Below are 18,775 nucleotides of genomic sequence, written 5' to 3'. Positions count from 1 at the left end.
TTATTTTGGCTTTCTTCTTTTCGTTTCTGGCTGAAAAATAAGCCTACCCCTTTTACCCTTTTACACGTGTTTGACCGTAACCTTACTTGTTGATTAGGTACTTTCCTACGCTATCCTGTGTCATCTGACTGAATTATGGGCCTGGGCCCATAACCTATTAGAAATGTTGATTAAATGAAAGCCCCAATAATTCAGACAGAATGTTTATTAGCGTTATACTTATTTTACTGCACATTATAATGATCCACTACGCACGCCATTATCAAAGCTCACCGGAAGAAGGGAGGATGACAGATACTTCCTGTCATAGTGACGGTGACGACCACAGATAAAATAGTAACTTAATCTATGGTAGTATTCCAATATCCATTCTAACTAATGACGTATTTAAATCATTTCGTTGCCTATTTAAAAGTAGGTACAATTTCTCGCCATTGTAAGAAAAAAAGAATCAAAGAAAGAAACATTTAATAATGAGATAACTGCTCAAAATTCAATGTCCAAAGCAGCAAAGCCCTTTTCACCAATACAGAAAGTTTCAAAAAAATTCTTAAGCCCCTAATTTCAATTCAAATCATCCACTCTCAAATTAAAATTCAAACCACTATTCAATTCCACTAACTTCGCACTACAGTCATAAAACCAGATAGCCATGTACACCTAGACCATGTCTAGACCTAAAAAACTAGACAAAGGGCAATAAAACTGTGGTTGCAATAACAATTTGTTAGTTCCCGCCGTAATACTGCAGATAGGAGCCAGGCCATTCAGCAGTCGAGCCGACAAATTGGCAGTTACCAATGAACGAATCGAGGGAGATAGTTTTACAAATGGAATAAAGTGTAAAAGGTTTAGAGTATTCGACAAAGAAGTTTTTAGTAGATGTAGTATTGTAGGAAAGTTTATCATCATCCCTTATCCCAACTTGATTTTTGTCCTCCTAAAACCTTCCTCACAACATAACTCTCATTCCTTAGCGTCATATGCATATCCATGACAGCTAATTTCCAAGAAGGATAATGAAAATGCAATTAAAATAAAAAGGTCAAGATAGATAACCTAACGTTATTAATATTGTAGATTTTTGGAAAAATCCTTACTTAATATATTAATGTGAAAGTAACTCTGGCTGCCTGTACCTACGTCTGTCTGTATAAATAGGGAACAAAGGTGCTGTATTCTTCAGAAATCTCTTAGAGCAAACCCTGAAAGTGGTCTTTTGTGGCATAAGAAGAATATCCTTATTCATTCATCTTCAACTAATGGAAATGGAACTCCCATCATCACCTAGAAATTCCTCGACCACAATACAAAAAAAAAAATGCAATAATACAGAATAGGACTCCCGTCATTGATTCCTTATAAAATAATGAAAGCTAGGATGCGGTTCCCGTCTATTGTTTAAGCCCCAGGATACAATAGTATATATCGATATATACAGTATATAGATAAACAATAGTGTATTTATGGGAGTATAGGCCGGGATTTTCCGTCGACACTTCGTAACTCAAGGCTTTGCCCCATGGCTTTGTCTAGTCGATAGTGATTTAAATCGACCTGCAAAATGCTAAGTCAATAAATGAAAACTTTTTTATTGTGCTGTTGTATTAAGCTAGTGATGTCAGTAAACGTTGGCCGTTATCGATTTTTTTTACTGTGATAACATAAACAGAAAAATTCCTCATTACGATTTGATGTTTTTCGTATGAGTATTTTTGAAAAAGACAAACTTATCATAAACTCATCACATAAAAACTTCTATTTACAGTACTATCCACAATAAAACACATTATCCTACCGTTTTCCAATCAGCTACCAACAATATCGATTACAGTCAGACTATTAAAGTCATCGATTGAATCGATAAATAGTGCTAATAAAAATGGCGGATTCACAGAACTATGCCGTAACTTACCATCGAACACATCTTTAGGAAGTCAACACCATATAAGTACTTGCCAATAACAAATGCCGCTATTAAACATTTCAAAGTAAATTTTAACATTCAGTACAGAACGCTGGAAATACGCATCTCTATATTTATAAATAGGGAGGGGTATCGAATCGAATCTAAACATCGATAAAGGAATGTCTTGAAACGTATTTTAGTGTCGATACAAATAGATGAAATGAAATGAAAATTTTACCTGATGATTTAACAAATATTTTCAACTGTTATGTAAATAATTTTTATTTACTGGTAACCAAGAGACTGTAAATAATAATCTATGTAAAAAAATAAATAGTTCAAACTCTTACATAGATCAAAACACATTACATGTGTCTATCCCTACTATTTTCTTAGATTTTTTTAATGCGAATCATGTACAATTTTTTATTTTCGACTCTTCCAGTGTCGATAACTTTCGCCAACCCTATTTACAACTTGGATGCGTTTGCGCATAGGAAACAGATCGAGCTGCACATGAAACGAACTTCAAGGAGACGAATAAGGAAACTATTTGAAGTTCACAATCTATGACAAATTAACTATTGTTTATGAATGCATTGTCTTTAAAGTTAGTGTTATTTTTAGATAAACCCCTTTGAATTCTAAAAACTAATTCATTATGCATATATTCATCTCATTTTCGTAACTTTTGTTTGTTTCTCAGAAACTTAAACTTCTTAATAATTTTATGTTTTTTACACGCTTTTTATTAGCTTCACCTGTATGTTTGTTTGTAACCGACTTCTTTGGGCGCGATTTTGACCCACTTTAAACGGCCAGATTTCGTTCAAACTTTGTAGATTTATTGAGGACCGATGACAATACACTAATTTGATAAAATTATTCCATTTTAACCGACTTCCCAAAAAGGAGGAGGTTACACATACACATCGATTACTCCGAGGTTTATAGACCGATTTACGTGATTCTTTTTTTGTTCGACTTGGAATAGCTGCCAGTTGGTCCCATATTCATCAGGTCAGGATCTGATGATGGAAACCCTGAGAAATCGAGGGCAACCTTCAAAACTTGTAGGCATACATAGGGTAAAAACTTGACAATTAGGTGTACGCCTAAAAGCACTATTCAACTGTGAAGATTTGGAGCTGACCTGATGATGGAGACCAGAGAGGGTCGAGGGAACTCGACAACTGAATATGTAAACTACCTCGTGTTTGGGCTTAAATTATTTGTATTGACAAGACCTTTGCAACAGTGAAGGTTTGGAGCTGACCTGATGATGGAGACCAGAGAAAATGGAGGGAACTCGACAACTGAATATGTAAACTACCTCGTGTTTGGGCTTAAATTATTCGTATTGACAAGACCTATGCAACAGTGAAGGTTTGGAGCTGACCTGATGATGGAGACCAGAGAAAGTCAAGGGAACTCGACAACTGAATATGTAAAATACCTCGTTTGGACTTATATTCTTTGTATTGATGAGAACTTCCCACTTGTATGGATGTGTGTATGTGTTATGGACCAAGTGATAAATTGGGCAGTATACATAATGCCCGGTCATTATGAATAATGCCCAATATGAGAGTGCAATTTGATAATAATTATTCAAACAATCAAATTGACCGGGCACTATACATATTTCCCGTGACCTTTTGGGCAAAGTAATACAAACATATTCACACATCCCATATCAATTGACAGAGCATAGAAGTAAGCATGCAACATGCAGCAAGCATGGCTTCTGTCCCGGCGGTCCCATGCGAGCTTATCGTCGCAGATAGTTTTCACGCTCACCGCCACAGCTTCGGCTTGCTGGCCGGCTCGGCCGGCCAACCTCAGCCGCGGCGGCGAGCGCTTCAACTACCTGCGCCTCAGCTCGCAGGCCGCCACGCCCCTCCGTGCCTACGCGGTTTTGAATTGCACTCTAGGGGTAGGGCAGACAAGACTACGTGGAGTCGGTTTTGCAGCGATTCGTTTTCGTCACTAAGTTCAGTTTTTAATACAATGTTTTGAATCAAAATTAAACGAGGCCGAGTTAGTAAATTAGATGACAATTGTCCAATAAATAATTTTCTGGCTAGACTTATAATTTCCCATTAAAATAGAACATATAATTTAAAACAATAATCATAAAATATGTAGCAAGTAACAGGATTTATTTATTAGAACAACTGCCACCCTCGCACCGCATAAAATATAGCTTTATTATCAAATTGCCCAACTATCATGTAGCAATATAATAATGCCCGTGCCAAGTGATAAATAATAAAGTTAAGATAGTTATTAATCATGTGGCCCGATAAAGCTAGACATTATTCATAATGCTCGGGCATTATAAATAATGCCCGAATTAATCACATGGTCCATAACATATGGATAGTGACAACTATTCGTATCACTGAAAAGCTTTAAATAAATAACCTTTTTACAAAAAAATTAAACCGAGTTCCCAAAACACTAAAAAGCAAAAAAAAACTAATTTTAGGTGCATCGGCCTAGAAGTCGGTGGCAAAATTAACTTAGTAACATCCATTAGACACCGATTTCTAGGCTTTTCAATTTGCAAAATATGATCTTTGTTAATTTATATAATTTTCATCTGTAGTCGATAAGGTAAGAAAATTAATTAAAATTTTCTAGAATTTTTCTCTACAGTCGATAAGGCAGGACTCGATGTTAATTTTTATTTCCAATAATTATCTTTAGCCGTTTTCTCTAATATTGACAAATTTTTGTATACTAAAGAGAATTTTAATTCTACAAAACAAATAATAGTTTGAAAATAAACTAAAAAGTAGAAAATAAATAATAGTTTAAAAAAACTAAAAAACACGCTTTTTATAGAAAAACGAACTAAAAAATAGGAAATAAATTTTAATGAATTTAAATTAAGAAAACAGTGTTAAAAATTTCAATGAATATAAATTAATAATAGTGTGAATACAAAAAACAAAATATTAAATGTGAATACAAAAAACAAAGTCTGAAATCACCAACCCGCATTGAGCAAGCGTGGTGATTAATGCTCAATCCTTCTCCGTGTGAGAGGAGGCCTGTGCCCAGCAGTGGGACGATAAAAAAAAAAGGCTGTAACAACAAAATTTATTTCCTATTTTTTAGTTCGTTTTTCTATAAAAAGCGTGTTTTTTAGTTTTTTAAAACTATTATTTATTTCTTATAAGATTAACTGTGTTAATTAGCTAGTTAGATGTTTTTTGAGTTTAAATATATGTTGCAAAAGGTGGATTTTGGATTTAGCCTAATAAACTATTGTCACCTTTGCTAATCTCTTAGGTACATCGTAATGACAGTTAACATTTTGAGACTCCCATCTAGCACAATTTTTATTCCCATTAATCTTATGTATTAAAAAACAGTGTTTTTATCATTTCATCCATACACTCAGTAAAGCACCGTGATAAATCTTTTATCCACAGCTAGCAATCCATTTTCAACTTTACCCCTCACAATATAAAATCGAAATTTCACCAGCTGTTATATCAAAAATTAGGGTCAAAAATCACATCAGCGCTGTTGCATTTTCAACTCTATCTACCTAAGTTTAAGGTTGGGATTTCAATGTAAGGTTTAAAGTAAAGGATATGGCAATTAAGCACACAGTCGGCACGTTAGTGATCAGATAGAGATCGGATGGTATCGGTTCATCTTAACATCAGTCCGGCGGTTAAGCCGGGACCGGTTGTTCTGCCTAGTCAGGAGAGGCACAATGAGCTGAAAGTACTTGCAAAAAGATTTTGGTATCTATTGAGTTTCGTTTAAACTGATAATTCTATCATAGTTATGTATCCTACTAATCCTATAAATGTGAAAGTTTGTGAGAATGTATGGATGTACGTTTTTTATTCTTTCACTTAAAAACGGCTGGATAGATTTGATTTAAAATTGCTTTGTAGATAGGTGATACCCTGGATTAACACATAGGCCACTTTTTATCAATACACCAAGCGGAAGCTAGTTTTTAAATAAAAAGCTTTCAAAAAGCTCCCATAATTCGTTTTTATTCTTTTGGATTACAGTTCACTCTAGATAATTTAGAACGGCACTGTAAGGTTTGGCTATTACTGATTTAACCTACGTATTTAGGAGGGTATGTTAATGAAGAAATCTCTGACCCTTATTTCACTTGTTTATGCACTTAAAGAAGTGTCTGCACCCAGTGTGCGTCAATCCTAAAGCATCTAACTGTTGCATATTTCAATCAGTTAATTAGTAAATTGAATCTAGCACTTTTGCCCAGTACTTACAATTACGAGATGCCGTTATTTTGGATTTATTACTGGTAGTTAATTTATTTATAGGTAGGTGCTTCCTACCATTGACTCAAAACCGCAGTTTTAGGGATATTTCTCAAAATATTTAGTTTTTTTTTTTGTTATTTTGAAAATCTCGATTCTTTGAATATTTATTTTAATCTACTATTTGCCACATTAAAGTCTATTTTACATCACGAAAGATTCAATAATACATATTTTTTCTTACATCTCAATATTAATTTCACTCAAGAACTGAACCCCGACCCTCGCGCACAATACATTAGATCTAACCAACCGGAGAGAATTAACAAAAAACATTACAATGTTAAAATAATAAAGAATAGCTTTTAATGAAGTAGCGTCAAAAAACTATGTGCTTAATAGATTTTTTAGGGTTCCGCAATGAAATTTGGTATCTACAATCAAATAATTACCTACGTTTTTGAAGAAATAAATATAATCCCGAATGTACCTAAGTATTAAAACAAATTAATGAGAGACTTGAACAAAAGTGACATTCCTTAATTTTATATTAAGGAGACTGTGACTTATTAAACATTTTTTTGTCCCAAATGATTAAAATAACTTTTCAAAAGAATTAAAAGAGTAGTATTAGTATCTCAATTTTTTGTAATAGACAAAATCGATTAACTTGAAAAGTCTAGCTTATTTTAATCAACAACGTGTCCCTTACATTTTGTTCTATAAAATTCCCAAAAAATATCTCAACGGAACCACCAAAAAAACTTCAACTCACACTTGACATCTTAATAAAAAAATTTCGGCTCGTGACGATCCGTACGGGATTAAGTTAATGGGAACTTAAGTACCGTGATATTAATGAACCCATGCTTGTGGGTAATTTAATTATTTCCTTTTGTTAAACATTCTTAATGCTTTTTTCATATTGTGCCTAATATCTATTGTAGGGATGTGCTGGTATAAAAAGTTGAGTCGTCTTTAAATTATTTGAGTTCAAGATACTTTTTCTAGGACGATACACTATAACATCGAAGATTTGCAGGATACGATAGTCACAATATGATTTATATGTATGAGTTTACACGTGCATTAATTTGCAGATCAAGAATGGTATTGTCAATAAAAATCTATCCCGCAGAAATCTAGCAAAAATAGACCTTATGTTTATTTCTCTGTGTGAATGTATGCGATTTTTGCAGAAGCTAAAAAAAGCTTTCTTCAGAATATTAATTTCCTCAACAATGCTGAGCATCTTTGACTCCAGAACTCCATGGACTGCGAAGCTTCAGTTACCCACACAAGATAAAAGCACCTGTATATCTGTCTCTATCTTATCTGGATTTAATATTGCTTGCTTATGAGTTTCCGCCAAGTTGTCTTTTCAAACACTATTATTTTAAAAAGAGGTCCTGTTAAGTTAACTTATTTTTGTTAAAAACTTATTTTAATTTGCAATTTTCGCAAATTACCACAGGTGCTCAAAAGACGAACAAACATAATTTCCGACATTAAAGAGAAATCCGGCGACGAAAAAATATCCAAGAAAAATAAAGGAAACATGCCGAAATTTCACATAAAAATTCTCAGCAAATGGAGACAATAAAAGAAACTTTCTATATAAGGCTATGTGAGTCCAAATCGGACGGGTGTAGCTGTCAACCGTCGGCGGCCATATTAGGTGCGCGCGCGCAACAAGAACCAAGGCATTCGACGCTGACAAATCACCGGACAATTTGTTAGCTCAAAAACTTCGCGTAGAGGGTGTTGCGAAACTGCAAATTAGTATCTTTATTAATAATAAAATATGAAAAAAAAAAAACTTTCTCAAGATTTTTATGACCTTCATAAATATGTGGAAAAAAGAGAAGTTTCATCACGATCGAGTTTTAACGATCAATATTTATGCCGTTGGAGAGGCCAGGGTGTGCTGCAGCACTAATTCATCCCTTTGCTATCAATCACGAGCGAAGCTGAATAAATGCATACCAATCAATCAGGCAAGATTTATACTTTTTTCTTTTTGATATAAAACCTCGATGTAACCAGTGTGCCTTCTCGAAACTTGAACTCAAATCATTTGTGTATACTAATATAATAAATAGAAACTAGAAAACCGATTTGGAAAATTATTTCATTATTGAAAAGGTACAGTCTTGCCGAGTAAAGTAGGCTACATTTTATCCCGGTACGGGCAATAGTTCCCACGGGATAAAATAAAAGCAGAAAAATCTCAAATGGCACAGAAACTTTTTCAAGTCATAAATATGTTTACATATCTAATGCATTTTATTTATAAGATAATGAGAATGTATCCTATCTTAAATTAAAACGTATTGACGAACGTATCTCAATGGATGCTCCAATGTAGATAAATATTCATAAAACAAGCAATCCTATATACATTATATACTAAGTAAGTATTTAGTGAGCAAGAATATGTCGCATCAATAAGGTTTAGTGCCATATAGAGATGGTAACGATAGCCATAGATCATGGTGCTTAGATCCGCAGCGTTTAATATATGTGGTCCTTTTTGTATAAGGATTGGTCCTTCGAGACGTATTAAATAGGTGATATGGTACTATTATCCCTTTGTTATCACAACAATACCCATTATACATGCAAAAGTTTGTTAAAAAATATAGGTAATTTTTAAGTTATTAGCAAATTATATCGGAATTATATATTGGGGAAATTCAACAAATAGAGAAATCATTTTCAAGTCACAGAAACGATGCATCAGAGCTATGTTTGGGTTAAAAACCACAGATAGCTGCAAACCATTTTTCATTGAACACAAAATATTGACTCTGCCATCACTTTTCATATACGAAGTAGCAAATTTTGTTCGGACCAAACCACATATTTTTAAAAAACAATCGGACATTGTAATTCGTAACCGTAGGAAAAATGATTGCCTCAGTATAGTAAGTTCAAAAACTACCCTGAAGAATAAAAGTGTTTTCTGTTTGGCGCCCAAAATCTATAACAAAGTACCCAAAGCAATAAAACAAATGCCAGATACAATGTTTAAAACCAATCTTAAAAGGTATTTAATAAATAAGTGCTACTATAGCATTCAAGAATTTTTAAGTGAGTGATACACACATATGTATATTTTAAACTCTCTTTAGTGATTGTATTTATTTTGATCTCGTTTTCTTTAATTACTTACATATTTTAATATTGTTTTTTTTTTTATATAGAGTCAATTTTAATATCTTAAGCTAGCTTAAGAACCATTTGAAATTTTGTACGCCATCATAAGGCAAAACATGAGTTGATACTACTTATAACACCTATGCTTTGTACCATGTTTTACAAAATAAAGTATCTTTATCTTTATAACCAAAAACTTCAGCCTGGTTTCTGCAAATCAGGAGTATACCCAAATGGCAGCTTTGCCATGATATCAATAAAGGACTAATTGTGAATCTTATACAAAATTTAGTTTTTTATTAGAAAATAACCTAAAGACACGTTAGACATAAACGTATTGTCTCCCTAAATAGACTTCTTGTTAGACTCCCGATTATGACAAAGACCAGGAAACCAATACATATATTTATCGTCCTACCCTCAAGCATGCCAAGATACACGACAAATGAGATACAGATACAATCAATTGCCCATGATATACTGACCATATCTGTCGTAATAATTAATCTATGTTTTAACTGTTTAACCTACGGCTGCGCAAGTGAATGTCGCGTCGTGCGCCGTGTGTCGCGTCGAGATATCCCGGGATTTATCGCGGGATATTTATTCGCAATTGTAATGAATTGTTGCTTTCTCTGTATCGGAAAGGAAAGACGTATGATGTTGTGATTATTGTATTGTGTAGGACAAAAGGGTTAATTTAAAATTAAAATCTATTTCTTTCAAATAAATATCTAGTCTGAAACTTCTAGTTGTCACGTTTTCATCAAAAAAAAGTATTCCTGTCCTATTTCTGGATACCCTGTACCATTTCAGGATTCTATTCATATCTTATCTCATCTCAATCGGTTCAGTACTACTAGCATCGAACTTGGTAGACTATTATAACTCAGAAAGCTTTAACGTCAAAAACAAAACACTGCGAATTTAAAAATCAAGTGGCGTCTTTATCGTGAGAAAACGCATCGTGGATAAAAACGTAAGAACTTAGTATTCAATTGGTACTAATAAGAAAACAATTAATTCTCGATAACGACTGCTAAGTGAGTACTCGACGAGTTTTGTTTTAAATAAGCACGGCAAAAAGTAGTGATGGGACACCGCAATTGTGAAGCAATATTATGTACTTTATATTTAGACGACGTAAAAAGAGATAAGCCTTTTATGAATAGTAAATTAAACCAACTTAAGTTTTCTAAAAAAACTAAAAAGCTTTTGTTGAAAGAATTGAAAGGAAAAGTCAAAATTATATTTATGACTGTAGTGTAGGAAATTTGCTATTTCCTGCCTGAATAAGTTGTAGTACCTAGTACGGGACCAACCTCTTGCTGGCATTTCCTATCAAAACGATCACGCGTATACTATGAATTTACCAAAGACCATATTTCTGTCTTTCGCGTGCATTTCATCGTATTAATTAATGAATTAATGTAGTTATGTATTTTACTTTTCAGCATCAATTTACAAAAGAAAAATATATTTTCGCAGCTGTCACATCACAGCACTATCAATAAAGGCAATGGACACCTACAGCTACAGCCTATGCGTTCAAACAATTACAAATTCCGCGCGCGTTCCGTCCCCCAGTGCAAATGGAACAAAATGCCTAAACAAATTGCTGCTTCGCTGAGAGAGCCAGCTTTTTGCACTAATTCGGCATTCCGAAATAAAAATTCCAACTCCTTAAGTAGAGGACAAAAACTATGTGGTCTCTGGTCTTCGACGAAGGCGTCTCCTGACTGATTTCAAATATGGAATTGAAAAAAAAAAACGTTCTGAAACCGAGCCGCGGTGTGTGAGTAATAAAATTTATTTGCAACATGTGTGCGGTGAACGGTTGCACTCCATTTGAATTAATATGGCAGACATGTTAAGAAGCCGCCTGGTGGATCCCTTGATACTTTTTGATTAAGTTCCGAAATGCGGTAATGTCTTGGACATGTAAATTTTATGAGATAAAAGAGGATGTTACCAATTTGTCACCTCTTTCTTTGGCAAATTGATCTACAATCCAACAGAAGTTGAGCATTTTATTTTATTTCAAAACGGGTTTCAATTTCGGAAGGTTGTTAATAACCAACTAAATGATCCATTTACTATCTTTTCTTTTAGCAAATCGGCAAACTTTATCTATCTGGACAGGTCACGAAAATTCCCCATAACCCTGAGACCCAATTCCGCTAGATAGTCCGGATACGTCCACAAGCCATAAAGACGGCCCCATAACGTAATGGTGCTCAACCCCACAGCCTTGGACTGACCCACTTGCAAATGTCAACTGTAGGGCGCCGAGATTAATGGACTTTCCCAAGCAACTATTGTTTTAATACTAATAAAGGTTTTAGGAGCTACGTTATGTCTATAGGTAAGTGTGGGTGGTGGTTTTTGTTTTTATTGGAAGTTGGTCGAAATATTTTTGATTTATTTTAGCAATATAAAGCCGCTTCAGACTCAGGACGAAGACATTCAGATGAAACTAGCGTGCAGACGGAAACTTACGAAAGTACTTTTCTCAATATTTCTCAATCATAGGTATTGAAAGTATGTACCTTCTTCTACAAAATGCCTATCAAGTAATTTAATAAAAAACTTCCGAAGTCTCTAAATGAAAAAGGCCTTTGATGTTATCTTTGCCAAGTCTAATATCGACAAATCAAAGACAGAATCACATCTCTAACTCCTCACTAACACACTGGCAAGTAGGCCATTCCTGAGTGACGTCATACATATATTCTGAACAAAGATATCAGGGCATTACCGACACCTTACGACCGGGCGCAGCAGGAAGGGTGCGCCAAGACATCCCATCAGCTTTGTGGGTCACAGCTACGAGGTCACAGCGGTCGTCAACAAAATGGCGGATTGGGAGGAGATTTTTGCAATGTTTTGGAGGGAAAATATTGTTGGATCTGACTTTTTAAAGTAGCGTATGGTTGGTGTTAGAAAACGCTTATTAAGAGCATGCTGCAAACTAAACTATAAATTGATGATCAGATGGTTGGCTAACAGTTTATTTCAAAAGTAATTGTGAATTCAAACTGTTTAGTCGGCTGGAGACCTGATCGCTATATTGTGCGCACTATCGTTCAACTCCATAATGATTAATGAGCCCTATCAAACTAATGGCCAATAGTTTGCAGTGTGTAAGTGCAACATTCATGAGTACACTCATACCTTGATATCGGTACTTTATTGTATGAAGTAATGCATTAAGGAGAAGAAACTTTGCCGCTAAGGTACAGCAGATACCCAACACATTACGTCAATACCAAAGTCAATATCGAAAATACGATTCCCCGAAATCTATCCTCTAATAGTACAAAAGTTACTACTCACGATGATAGCACCATTCCTGCCGGTACTGGTGAGGGTCGCTCCGAACCACTGGTTCGACTTCTGGTCGATGGGCCGACCTTGACGATCCTCGTTGTTCTCTGTGGACAAAGAAATGTTCATAAATACGTACGTTTAGTCGAATTTTTTAGTGTGAACAACATATTGACATCTTGGTGTCAAAGGAGTCATTTTGGTCACATCTTGGTGACATGCCGATGGCATAATTATGCTGCTGTCACATTTACTGGTCTCCTTAGATGTATGAGAGAACTGTAAACAGTGAACTGTATAATTGGTAGCCTCTCTGCATGAGTATTGTAACTTTGACCTAACAAAAAATAAAGAAAAAATATACAAAACCAGTCAATGCTGATCAAGAAGCCAACCACCAGAAAATTTCAAAAGATTATCGAAAATTCCCAATGTGTAAATTATAAACTGAATTTACGCATGGCATCGCTCGGGGCATACCCAGACAATGCCCACAGATATTTAACGTACAATTAAATAATAATTTCTCATCTCACACTTAATATTTTAAGACATAAATCTTTTTCAAAGAAATCGTGGACGTCTGCGCATCGCGTTGATTCTCGACCTTTTAATAATTTATTACTGAAATCGCAGTGACCACGTAATACGGTATTAACATTTAATTTTGGCCATTTATTTGTGATTTCTTTTTTATTTATTGCTTCATGAAATGTGGCGGTGATCTTATAGAAATTGGTGGTCTTCAATTATTGCATGGGCAATAAAATTTATATGAAATGTTGTGACCTTTTTCTCTTTATGATAAAAATTGCAGCACCCAGAGCCTTGCAGATTTATAATGTTTTTTAAGATAACTTATTAAATTATATTTTTATAAAATTCATTTTAAAATAAATATTTTTCCAGAGATTGTGTTTCATTCAAGTGATAAAAAAAAATTGAATCTGAACTAAGGGATTCTTTTTGGAAATGATTTTACAACTTAACGACTTTCCCGCTTTTTCGATTCAACTGCCATTAAACGCCCAATATGGCGGCCACCGTTGCGTCCAAGAATTCAATTCGACGAAATAAGAAATATTGGGTAATAACTTAATTCGGCTCGCGGCGCGTCCATCTTCGAGAAGAGAATTCAATTTTGTTACTAAAATGGTGATCTTGATTAATGGATTAACAGTTTTATTGTGTTTTCCATAAATATGCGTATATACAGTATGTAGGTATTCCAATTGCACCTGTATTAAAGATTAAATCTATTGTCTTTAAATGCGAAATAAATGTTTAATGCCCAGAAGAAGATCATACAAAAACTACAAACTTCAGAAACAGTCCAACTTTTATAAAACCATAAGACATAAAAATATCAACTTAAAATTAAAGAAATGGGTCTTTTCCCTTTATCACCGCAAATGGGCGTTTCCATGCATACCGTCGTTCACCAATCCGAAAAGTTAACTCTGACTTCAGTAATTAATATTTAACAGAAAGCTATCATCATTTTTAATTATGAACCAAAGAGGATGAGTAATGACGGGTTTGTGACCTCCTTCCTCTTATTGCGTGCCTTTTGATAAATTTACTGATAGCAACGAATAAATCTTAAGTGGGAATTAGTGTGAAGCCGAAAAAAGGAGAAATTAGTAATTAATTTTCGTTTCGTCAATGTCTGAATATAAAAGAGAAGCAAGGATTCGATATCGATATTAAAAAAAAAACTCAAACTTGACGAGTTCATTAATATATTTTTACTTATAACTTATAATATTAGGGTGACCACGCAATGCAACATTTTGGGACATTAGCACAAAATCATCATTAAGTACTGTCACATCCCCGTGCCCGGGCATCAAGCATCGTTAATGAGTTAATGACCGTCTCCCCCCCCCTTCTCCGCCGCACCTTCACCGCGCCCCCCGGCGGTGCGCCTAATCGCGCTGGGGGTAGGCTTTTAAACTGATTGCAGTACAGTCGTGAACAGTATCATTTAAGAACAAAAACCTTCAAAAATATACGGGAGATTACACGGAAATTTTGAACGATTAAGCTAATTGATAGATGATTATAGGTGTTTTGGATTATAATGCTATGTTTGGGAAAGGTGTAATTAAATAATTTCGTTCAAGGTTTTCTTGAGTTTTGAGGTACTGTTTGATCAACTTTGGAGGTCTTATGCTTCAGAACATTATGTAAGGATACTATAATTATTTTCCTTTCAAAAGTTTTATTTTAGGTAACACTTTTGTTTAATTTTATAAAAATAATTTTGTCCTTAGTTTTATTTTTTTTAACTCAAGTCAACACTTTTGTTTAGGACTGTACAACACAATGACACGTCTGTCTAGTTAGTGGCTACTGCATATGGTAACTTTTTATAATATTTTATTAGAGTACTCACACACGAACCGGTCTAATGGTCACTTTAATGGACCCAACACATACTAATTGTAGGAACATTTGTTTTAGAACATGTAATTTATAGAATGACTCAGCAGTGAGGAATTTTTAATTTAAATCTGTCAGATTTATGTGTCATGTGCTCTTCGGAATATTTACATTAACTCGAGCTTTTATATTCACTGTAACAGCAGTAAATCATGCCATATGTTTGATATAAGAGGTGCATTCTGATAATATTATGTTGAAATATTGCATTAAATCTGTCGGGCGGGGCAAAAGATGAATTGAAACAAATTCACGTTGGTACACAAATTGCTTAAAAGACCCAAATAAAACGGCAATAACAAAATGGCAAGACCACCTACTACCTTCAAGAAAATGACTTATCATTCGCCATAAAATGAAAATATAAATAACGGTCAAAACACACAAGCTCCGCTACCCCCGCCCCGTATTTGTTTTTACAACTTAAACACCACCCAAAAGCTTTCGATGTCGATTTTTATCGCTGCCGATACCCTTAATGGCTTCCCATATACGTCGTGATGATAACCCACAGCCAAAATTAAGATTTCTTTCAAAATTATACGCGAGTTAAAAATGACAGAAGGTAAAGATTAATGACGTAATTTTTTGTGTCTGTATGAAGACGTTATACTTTACAACGTCAATTTCTTAACTGTTATGGACCTCGTAATTAACTGTATGACAGGTTTGGACTCTAATGTGATTGGTAGTTGACCATACTGGACCGTGTTATCTGATTTCACGAAAACGACGCTTAATAGAAGCGCGGATATTTTTTTTATCGATGGGAATTTTTACTGATTGATGGCTTAATAATATCGTGGCGTTTTTGTGGGTATTTCGAGGTCATTGCTGTTAGTGCCTGTCACACCTTGTTTGTGCATGCAATTGATTTTGATATGAGATGTGCCAATTAATTAAAAATCTTTTCTGCTCCATTAAACCGTTTGAGAACTGTTATTTAGAATTAATTGGTCATGACTTTTGGGTGTAGAGAGTATTTGGTGCATAAACGCATCAAATGTTTTAAGTGTAACTTGTCACAAGCGGATATCGCAACTGAATAAACTGCCAAGAAACCATTGAATTGAATTTTAGAAAAAGATAGTGCCGTGGAGTGACGGAAACAAACAAAACAGCAAACGAAAATACAACCCTAAGAATTAATAAACCAAAATATTTATAGCTTCCTAGCACGCATCATTCACCCCAAACAATAAAGACTTTCAGACAACTTGTCAGAGGGCAATTTAAATTATGTATGTATTGTGAAAAGCAATCTAGCCTACAAAAAAAAATATACGTAACTTTACTATTAATTTATAAACTTCTAAACTATCATCATCATCATCTACCTTGCCTTTTAACAACTTCGTTTGGGTCGACTTCCAGTATACTAATACCTGTTGTTTATTTATTTATATTTTTTATTAATATCGATTAGTTTCCCTTTTCTCTCTCTTTTTAAAATTAAATAGATTTCATAGTAATCATAATATAATTGCTATATACTCGTTGTATAATAAAATATCCACACTTCAAGAATATTATGCTACCTATCCAAAAAGCGAACCCTCTTCGTGAACAAGACCGTGAAAAGGGGAACAATTTTCCTGAATAAATTACAATGACATGACACACGGGTGTATCAAAAAACATTTTTATAACCTTAAAATTGCTTTGGAATAATAAAAGTAGTCCCCTAGTCATAATTTCATTGGAGCGTGAAATAGTAGGAAACAATGCGACCCGGTAATGATTCGGTCCAATGAGTAAAATGTCCGAAGTGTAGGAACATCAATAATGGACACCCTACTTTTACAAATGAGTGAATGTATAATTTGATACTTATTTTTATTTTTATAGCACAAGTCTTATAAATGTTGCATGATTGCATTTACTATATATTGTTTTTGTATACTACAGTAAAAAAAAAGTTTGAATAAATTAATAAAATACCCCGATTTACAAAAAAAACTATCCTACTTAATATTATAAACGCGAAAGTTTGTATGTATGGATGTATGGGTTTGTTACTCTTTCACGCAAAAACTACTGAATGGATTTTAATGAAACTTTACAATAATATAGCTTATACATCAGAATAACACATAGGCTACAATTTGTAAACATATTGTTCGAAATACTAAACCTGCGCAGACGAAGTCGCGGGCACCAGCTAGTCTCTAGATAAAAATTTTCTAGGCAAAGCAAATACCTTTTTTCCTTTAGCTCTAATTAGGATTAGTTTACATAGTTTTGTTTTTTAATATACACTTTTTCAGTAATTAAATAATTATCTTCTAAAATAAAAACTAAAATGTATGTTCACGATAATCGTGACGTCACTGTAGAATACGCACAGATAATAAATGGTATAGAGTTAAGAGCAATAAATGTCACCTGTATCGGCTTTACGTTTTGTATCGGACTTTTTAGAGAACGGCCTTTATAAACAACATCGTAAAATTGAGTATTTCATAAAATTACATGTTAATCTATGTTTTATGTGGTTAAGGTGGTTTACTTGTACGTACTTAAAAAGCGTATTGTTTTTTATATAATTTATTAATGGTATATTTTCTATAATCTATATTTTTTTAACCTTGTAATGATAATACCTATGTATGAAATAAAATCTATTAAGCCTAACTCTTTAAGCCAATTATCTGACAAATTCTTTCTTTTTTCTTTTTACTCTATTCAAACTTAAAAGTCATAGTAGAACCTTTCACTATAATCCACTAAAAATAAATCAAATCTCTTCCATTATTAATTACACAAAGGGAGAACCCTAATTATACATTGTACCGTCTACCATTTAAGAGGAAGAGGAAATAATCACAATGAAAGGTACTGATTAATACCCGATATTAATTACACGCTAGGAGGTTAGCAGCTGCTTATTATTAAAGGTGTAAATGTGTAAACTAATTGTGGAGTTTATTATCTAGCATCGTATTGGTAAGTCATGTTTTTGTAATTAAAAAGTAGAATTTACTGTCATTTGTTTTATAATTATGAAGTAGCTACCTGACACAGACTGCATATAAGTTCTATTGATTACTGAGAGATAATGATCATATTGCATACTGTGTTATTTGAATGACGATACATATAAACTCTACTACTTGAGTATACTAGTAAAAGCACATAATTTAGTACGAATTTGCAACATCATCCGTCTAGACTTTTCACAACTACGTTGGGGTCGGCTTTGCGATAGGAGACATTTAACTTAAATAAGCATCTTATATTTGAGGAAACAAACGCTTCCCAATCCGAGATATTCTCAACTCTACTCTCTCTTAAAAACAATATTATCAAAGAACCGAACCTACAAAACCAATAAGCTATTACTTCATACCAAACAAAAAACTCCGGAGGCCTACAATAAACGTCATTCACATAGCTTCCTCACAATACGTTGCACAATCACATCGACATCACATTACCACTTATAATAGCCGCTGTGCCAATAAACCAAGAATCACAAACATTATTTGTGCCCAATTGCTTAGGGCTGCCATATGAAAAGAAATCTTGGGAACCGTCCTATCTATGCTAATATTGCTAATAATAATAAAAAGGAATCATTTTTTTGTTTGGTTGTTTTGCCATAAAGGTTTTGTAACTACTGAACCGATTTGAAAAGTTTTTTCACTGGTGGAAAAAGTGGTGGAGATCGAAG

At 33.9% G+C, this 18,775-nt stretch overlaps 1 protein-coding gene across 4 annotated transcripts in view; it reads right to left on the bottom strand.

Annotated features, from left to right (window-relative positions):
* LOC110369668 (integrin alpha-PS2) overlaps window positions 1-18,775 on the bottom strand; it is a 102,851-nt gene that overhangs the window by 40,733 nt on the left and 43,343 nt on the right. For all 4 annotated transcript variants that reach the window (XM_021325162.3, XM_021325164.3, XM_021325163.3 and 1 more), the window contains exon 3: window positions 12,667-12,764. In XM_021325162.3, coding sequence (XP_021180837.3) covers window positions 12,667-12,764 — 98 coding nt within the window. The remainder of the gene's footprint in view (window positions 1-12,666; window positions 12,765-18,775) is intronic.

Source organism: Helicoverpa armigera, chromosome 9 (assembly GCF_030705265.1).
Source record: "Helicoverpa armigera isolate CAAS_96S chromosome 9, ASM3070526v1, whole genome shotgun sequence".
NCBI classification, from domain to species: domain Eukaryota; kingdom Metazoa; phylum Arthropoda; class Insecta; order Lepidoptera; family Noctuidae; genus Helicoverpa; species Helicoverpa armigera.
This window is presented reverse-complemented; position numbering and strand designations above follow the sequence as displayed.